Source organism: Apis dorsata, unplaced genomic scaffold, assembly GCF_000469605.1.
Source record: "Apis dorsata unplaced genomic scaffold, Apis dorsata 1.3 scaffold_50, whole genome shotgun sequence".
NCBI classification, from domain to species: domain Eukaryota; kingdom Metazoa; phylum Arthropoda; class Insecta; order Hymenoptera; family Apidae; genus Apis; species Apis dorsata.
The window spans coordinates 873,978-882,474 of record NW_006263351.1 but is presented as its reverse complement, the minus strand read 5'-3'; the positions used below and the strand labels follow the sequence as shown (position 1 = coordinate 882,474).

General features: G+C 24.8%; 1 protein-coding gene and 1 long non-coding RNA gene across 3 annotated transcripts in view; one reads left to right on the top strand and one right to left on the bottom strand.

Moving 5' to 3' along the window:
• The first annotated feature begins 5,512 nt into the window (after window positions 1-5,512).
• The window catches only part of LOC102674675 (phosphatidylinositol 4-kinase beta), an 8,597-nt gene continuing 5,612 nt past the window's right edge, over window positions 5,513-8,497 (top strand). The window contains exons 1-3 of one of the 2 annotated variants that reach the window (XM_006608870.2): window positions 5,513-6,045; window positions 7,589-7,835; window positions 8,323-8,493. In XM_006608870.2, the coding sequence (XP_006608933.1) occupies window positions 7,651-7,835; window positions 8,323-8,493 (356 nt within the window). In that variant the 5' untranslated portion in view covers window positions 5,513-6,045; window positions 7,589-7,650. Of the gene's footprint in view, window positions 6,046-7,588; window positions 7,836-8,322 lie in introns of those variants that run through there. The other variant, XM_006608869.2, reaches the window with a different exon arrangement.
• LOC116186654 lies at window positions 5,894-6,819 on the bottom strand. Its single transcript, XR_004151664.1, has 2 exons — window positions 6,641-6,819; window positions 5,894-6,410 (listed from the first exon to the last, which is right to left on the bottom strand). It is a non-coding gene; the product is annotated as an uncharacterized LOC116186654 (long non-coding RNA).

The window sequence follows — 8,497 nt, the reverse complement described above, 5'->3', positions numbered from 1 at the left end:
TATATATATATATATATATATATAATAATATGATTTCAAATAAATTGTTATTGTGACATACATTTAAGTACTTTAAAATTTTGAAGTATCATGATTTTTTTATCAAATTTATTCTTATATTACATTGTGTACTTTTGTTAATAATTACATAAATTTATCTCAGTAATATAACGAGAGTCTCAATTATTAAATTTAAATTTAACAATGATCAAAAATTGGATTAATTTTGTTTTAATTTCAATTTATAACAATTGTCAGTGCATTTATTATAATTTGAAAAAACAATTGCAAATATGAACTCAATACCTAATTTCATAAGAAACGATGTCTGTGGGAATGAATTGGAAATTTGATATTAACATATATAGTGTTGTAACTTTATGCTCATTATTCTGTTTATATACATTCATTGCAAAGAAATACATATATCGGTATATAATTTAAGATTTAATAGAAAAATTATATGAAAAATTTATTATAATTTTCAGTTTCATTTATTAAAATTGCATATCAAATAATATTTATATTAGAAAATAAAATATATAAATGTAGATCTGAAAATAATCTTCATATATGAAATTTTATTTGATTTTCCATAATATATTAGAAAATACTGAATCAAATGTTAGAAAATACTGAATCAAATGCTATAAAATGGTATATGAAATAATTTATTGAATAAAAGCGAAGTCTAAGATATCTTTTTTACATGATTGCTTGAATATATAATAATGAGAAGTTAGTAGAAGTATTCATGTGAATTAAATGATAAATCTTTTTTTTAAAATATACTTCGTTAAATAAACTTGTCGTTATCTGCAATTTATTCGTTTTTTAGAAATATTGATATTTTTTTAATAAATTATTTAATTATAAAATTTGATATCTTCAGTATATGATAAAATATTCTTTATATATTCCTTTATTTTTGAAATAAAATTTGATAAAAATTATATCTATTAAATCACATTAAAACTTTAAATGAAAGATAGATAAATAACAATTATAATTTAAAATTGTATAAGAAAAATTTCATCTCAATTGTGTTTGTGTAAAATATCATAATACTTTAATCTTATCATGTATCTATAGTTGAGTCTTTTATTGCGTTAGCAAACAGAGTATTCGAGTACACTTTGAAGGCCGTCCTTTACCAACGTCGCTACATTTCATTCATTTTTTTTTCTATGCTTACTACTATATTTCATTTATTCGTTGAATGTCTTCATAATATCTTTTGTATTTTCATCACGACTTCAATTTATATCTTCGTTCTATAATACTGTTAGCGAGAAATTTTAATAATACATATATTAAATATATATAAAAAATAAATATATATAAAATATATAAAAACAAATTTTTTTTTGTCAATTCCAATTCATAATTTATGCTTCATTATTTTTATAAATGATTTTACTTTATAATTTTTAGACATAATATAACATGTTTTTCATTGAAAACTAGATTCAATTCATCGATTTGCCTATTAATCTCTTGAAAATACGTAGGATCAAATTTGACTTTCTCCCCCAAATGCTTTTAGCAGTGAACATCTGTACCTATGTGTAGCCAACCCTCCAACCGAAAATAGAAACTATTATGATGAAGCATCTGTACTGAAAGTAGAACAAGGAGAAGAAATCTTAGTGAAATATCGGATCAAGCATATGTCGCTTATCAACACAAAAAGAACTTTAACAAATTATTCACAATATCCAGAAAAGTGTATATATAATATTGGACTTTTTAGAATTTTGAGCAAGTTATTTATAGTTATAGTTATTTATAAGAAAAGAAAATCATTATTTATAACTGTATGCAAAATATCTTCAAATGCATCAGTATATGTATAGAGAAATATATATCTGCGAACAGAAAAATAAATGAAATATAAAATAAAATGATACATTTGCAAGTCATTTATATAGTCATAACATACGGAAATAATGCTCATGATAAGAACTAAGAAGAAAATGTGCGTCAAGGTTTGCGATACATATAAGTACGAAAAATGCTGGTATAATCGATACATAATCGATGCTAATAGAAAATGGAAAAAACGATGAATCACTTATAATTTGCAGTTGTAAAAAAAATAATAAAATAAAAAAATTATTGAATTTCCTGAAAATATTGCAATTATCTAAAGTTAAGGAAAAATCATATCTGATATGCAAAACTTTATGTAATACAGTATCTAAATATGCATACGTATAAAATTTATAAGATGAAAATGTTTCTTAAAATGTTTTGAAACTCGTTCGAATAGTTCGATAGTAGTTTTTCAAATAAGAGAATTTTTTGAATCTAATTGGTACTGTAGTAGAAGGTCAAGGTTTCGGTGACATGACGCGATATGCAAGTTCAGCGAGCCACCGCAACATATGGTTCTTTTCATTTCTTACGTTATTTCGAATTTAATTTCTCCAGATAACTGAATGTTTATAAAACATATTCGTAAACAAAAATGTTCATATATAGATTGATCGTTTTCATGAATTGTAACTTTCATTATTTATGTTTTCGAACTTCTTTAATAAAAATGTAATAAAAATTAAAGTCATTATTATTTGAAATTCAATATTTCATTAATGAAAGTTATTAGAAATAATTTTAAACTTAAACATAAAAAAATTAAGAATATAATACTTATAATATTGTTATTAAAATTTTATTGCTAATAAAATCTTTAAATCAAAAGATTGTAAATCTTTTTATATTTTACAAATTTGTTTGTTTTTTTATATTATATATATATATAACATTTTTTATATTTGAAAAAAGTTTATATAGTATGCATAAAAATTTGCACGATATTGATAAATGTAATGATAGCACGCGAACTTGAGATCATGAGCACCGCTGTTGAAAGGTGATTGTGTATCATCATTGGGTGTGGGTACGTACCGTATGCCGTATGGTCACTATACGTTATACGCTGGTCGGATGAATGTCGTCGACATCGTGAGATGCTAGAGTAAGAGAAGTTCTTTGTCTCTGTTTTGTAACATGGCAGAGTTACCATTTGAATATCCTATTCCCAATAATTTCCAATATACAAGCACAACATACAAGCAATGGATCAAGAAATGTTTCATCCAATCTAATCAATAAAAAAATTAATTAATTATAACAAAAAGCTGAATGATTTTTTTTAAAGTTATAATTATCAAAATTGGTTAATTTTTTTAAATATATTTTTTAAAATTTTTTAAAAATTATTTAAAATTTTTTAAAATTTACTTGATTGTTAATATATCTTATCAACAATCAAATCAAAAATTAACATGGCGAATCAGAAGAACATACTAAACTGCAAAACATAGTAGTAGCATGGCTATTTTGTTTACATTAGGAGATCGCACAAAACGTCCTTTCGTGTTACTTAACGATTATTCCGCTTCTAGTGACTAATTCTTCAGGGAAGACCCACAGGTGCAAATGTACTGAGCTTCAGTAGCACGCTTAACTATTTTCTTGTTTATTTGATTGACTGTTTTATGGAATAGACATTTCATAAAATAATCATTGTTTTAAATAGATTTTAAATTTTGTAATTAAGATTCAAATTGTGAATGATAATATATATGCGAATAATGCGAAAAAATAAAGAAATATTTGTAAAAATAATTATATGATAAAATTTTCTTGTAATGTTTATAGATTCAATATCAATATCTCACACAAGATTATTGTCAATATTAATAATTAATAATTTTCGTTTTTCGTAGAATATTCTTCTTTTTTAAACATATAAAAATCATGAATTTCGTTCTCTTCTTGTAATAGTTTCTTCTTCTTGTAATATTTATTTTATATTATAAATATTACGTATTTAAAATACATATAAATATTACAATAAATTTAGAAATTCATTTTTTTATATTAAAATAAACAAGAAAAATATCTATGTTACTATTTGTGTTATATGCAATAGCTAATAAAAATAAATATGATTTATTACTTAATTATAAATTATAAATAATAAATAATGGAAAATTGAATGAATGATATTTAATGAAAAGTGAAATCATCATACATATATAGAATAATTTGACGATTGTCAAACAATCGATGATAGGTCTATGTATTCTCTTCACTTTTATGTATGATTAGAAAGCGTATAAAATTACAGGAAGCATTAACTATTCACTTTTACTCTAAAGATTCGCAGATATTCGCTTCATTGCAAAGATTGTTGTAAATATTATAAATATTTTATACTTGTAATAAAAAATTTATATCATTTATGATGTTTACGATTGTATGAAGTTTATAATGTTTCAAAATTGAAAATTATATACATTGATTTTTTGTTAAAAAAGTTTTCAAAAAAAAAATAACTATTTTATTTAAAATAAATATATACAAACAATATGAAATTATCAAATATTATTTACTTTGTTCATATGATATTATTTACATTTAACACGAACATGTTCTATAAACAACAAAAATTAATAAACAAATAATAATAATTAAATAATTATTGCCTATATATATATATATATATATATATATATATATACACTTAGTTTTCATACCTTAATTATTGTTCGCGTAAAAAACAATCTATAAGTAACTCAAATAAAAGATTTAATAATTGTTTACGTTTACAGATACATCTCGAGCATAAATTCCTAATGATTTCAATGCCGGAAGCTGCACTTACGGTTGTACGACCTTTCCTATTCTAGCTGTCAAGTAACCATTGCCAACTTAAATCTAGTTGTTCATTAAATCCTATGTGAAATACAATTAATATTAATTTATTATATATTAATAAAATTTATTTCGAATTATTAGGAAGATAGATAATTAGATAACTAATTTTTGATAAAGATACAAAATAATTTTATATAATATATAAATATGTTTATTGCCATATCAATTTGCATTTGTCTATTATCTTAATTTCTTTTTTTACTGATAACACATCATATTATTATCATAACTACAAGTGTGTGATGTAAATAGAAACATACTGATATCATCAGTCTGACTGTATCAAAATATATATACTTACCTAGTATATATTCATCATACTTGCATATGTATATGACACGTGCGTTCAGAGATGAATAGTTCCGGAACTTCAAAACTTTTTGATTACTTTAATTTATATTTATTCAAAATTTAAAACGATTACGATTTTAGTTTAAAATTTGAAATATTTATAATTAATTCATATCTGAAAAAATTTTTATTTTATTTTCTATAATAACTTTTATATAGTAAAAAATTAATTTTTTAATTTGTATTAATTTGTATAATTTATATAGTAACAAATTAATTTAATAAAATTTTTGAAGAAATATTAATATTAAAATCATTAAGTTCAATAGAACACAATAATTTTAGATCAAATTAAATTTTGAATATATCATTATTAATTTATAATCAAATTTTTTTACATTTGTTATTAAGTACATGGTTCTCTTGTAACATAAGACGTTACTGTTTAATAGCTGTTCGAACTTTACGTTTCTTCTGTTGGCAGTAATGTGCAGAGTAGTATTCAGTGCGTCGTGCGAAAAGTAGTCGAGCTTGGCGAGGTCGCCTTTTGCGTTGGCACGGAGATTCGGTTCGTGCATGTTTTTAGTTACAATTTCGAATCGAAAAAACCGCGTACATTTTTATCTGTATGCTCGTTATAATTCGGTGGAATAAGAACGAAAGTGATGAAGTGTAATTCTGTACTTGAACATATAGGGCGTAGCCAGGCATTGTGCAAAATCGACTGAAAACGAATGACGACAAGGCGGTGCGTGACAGTCTGAGTCTGCCATTGGAAAGGATATCTTGTTGTCTTTTTCGCACCTAGTGGTATTTTGTGTACTCGCGGGGTTCGCTGCATCATCATCATCCTTTCTCTCTCTCTCTCTCTCTCTCTCTCTCTCTCTCTCTCCTATCTTTTTCTCTACTAGCTTCTTGTACCGTATATTGTTCAATCGTACTCGTATACGTGCTAACAGACAAAATTGAAGACGTCCACGCATGGTGCAGATTCAATTGCAACAGAATTCCGAATTTAAGTACAAAGTAAGTTATATTGACATTCTCTATTTATTTTTCGTTTTGATATTTTCAATATAAAGAAGATTTATTATATTTGATTGATTGAATCGGATAGAAGTACAAATAAAGGAAAAATATAATATTTATGGGGTGTGGATTCATTGACTGTCAGTGAACAAATAATGTTTAGTTTCTATACTTCTGGCACACCCATCGCTGCGTTACTGCGTTGGCCAGCGTGTGAATATGAACCAAACGGAAGGACGAGTCCCTGAGTAAAAGAGGGAGAGTAAAAAGCCGGCATACCGCAACTTAGACTTCGTTCCATTTTCCTCCTTATTGAATTATTTCTCTCCCAGAGATTTCACTCTATTGCTCTGTTGATTAATCTTGCGGGAAAGAAACACGCTTTTATATGATTTCAATTATGATAATGCAAAATTCTTGCATAGAAAATGATTTTTAAATTTATCCTCTTTTCATTTCTTTTTTTTATTAAAAAAAATATTTTCGTTTCTTCAAAATCAGAAAAAAAAGAAAAAAAATATATAATAAAAAAATTCATAGAAATATATACATGAAAATGTGTCGTGGAGTAGAAAACAAAATTCTGACATACGCTTTGTTCCAACTGGTATTCGACTTTCTCGTACCTAGCACGAGTTTCACGCTCCTGTCACGGTGCCGCCTTGCGTGGTTAATCATTGTTGTGCATTTCTAAAAGATGATTCTTCTTTTTTTTTTAAGAAATTTCAAATTTATTTTTTTTTTATGAAATCATCGGAAATATATGTTTATCATTCGAATTTCGCCATAAGATACAATTAGATTGTTTCGATAATTTATAAGTATGATTTGAATAAATTTGATTTAAACTTTTAAATTTTTATTTATAACTGAGATAATAAATAAGTCGCGATTTTTTAAATATCAAGATAAATACATTATATATATATATATATATATATATATATGCATTTGAGTTATACAATTTTATCATTATGATTAAAGTTTTAACAGATAATTAAATATACAATCGTAAGAATACAATCGTAAGATAATTATAAATTGGTACGATTGATATTTTATGGAAGCATTTATATTCTTTTATTTTTTTTTTCCTTTATTACTTGTTTATTTTATATATAATAAATTCTTTCATTATTATGTATATGTATATAAGTATTTATGTATATGATATCTGATACATTATTCATTATTCATCCATTTAAAGCTCTAAGATATGAATTTCTTTATCATAATTTGGATGATACTGATGGTATTGTAAAATTCAATTTTAAATTCGTCTTAATAATATGATTTTATAATCACACATCTATACGAGAATGTTTTGCATATTAACATAATTTTGATTTATTATCATTAAATAATACAACTAAAAAATAATATGTAATTTTTGATCATGATTTATTTGCAAATCAAAAAGAATTTATGCTTTATTTAAATTATGCGTAAGTTATAGTTTTAATATAATATTTATTAATATATACATTTTCTTTTCAACAATCCGCTTAAACAATTGGATCGTATCATTTTTTTGTCATAGGTGGATGATCAACATGAGCAGCAGATGACTGTTAGCCGAGCTGATGCTCGTTCAATTTTAATATGAGTGAAGTAGTGGCTGTAACACCTAGTGGTGGATCAACAACACGCCAGGAAAGCGTGGTACACATCAAAAGACATAAATTAACAAACTGTAATGTTCCTCTCGTACACGGACGTTCAAATCCACCGATTAACAGCCGTAATAGGCTGACCACGCATCAACGAAATCACAGTTTGGATTTTAGGTATGTAAATGAAGCTATCGTGTAAATATTTCCGGAGAATATTTATAGTTAGTGATAATATGATTTTTTAGATTCTAATTATCTGCAACATAGTTCATTCTCGAATTATTTATAAAAATGTTTGAAATGTATCCTATATATATATATATAAGAAAATAAAAAAATAAAGCAAATCTAAATTTCAAATTATTAATCTCTTAAAAAAAATAGAATTATGATATGTAATATCAATAAGATAAATATTAATTAAAATTAGAGAAATTAATTTTTATATAAATAAATAATTTATTTTAAAAAAAATTTTCACATTAATGTTAAATTTTGCATTTGAATTATTTTTATAACATCTTATATATATATTTTGTGTTATGATGTGACGAATGCAAAAAGCAATTTATATCGCTATAAATTTTAATCGGTTTAAGTTATAAAATTAGATCGGCCGATAGTTATTCAAAATTTATTTCTTCGTATTGCGTGTTTGCAGATCAATGGGTATTTTGTTACCGCCAGTCCCACAGGCAAGCGCGACCACGCTGACGCACCATCACAGAAATCGAAGTCTTGATTCCGCACTTCAACGTATTCCGGAAGTGGATGTGACACCAAGTCCAGAATGCGAGACGACACCTGCTCCGGTAACTAAAGTGGTCGTAGTACCG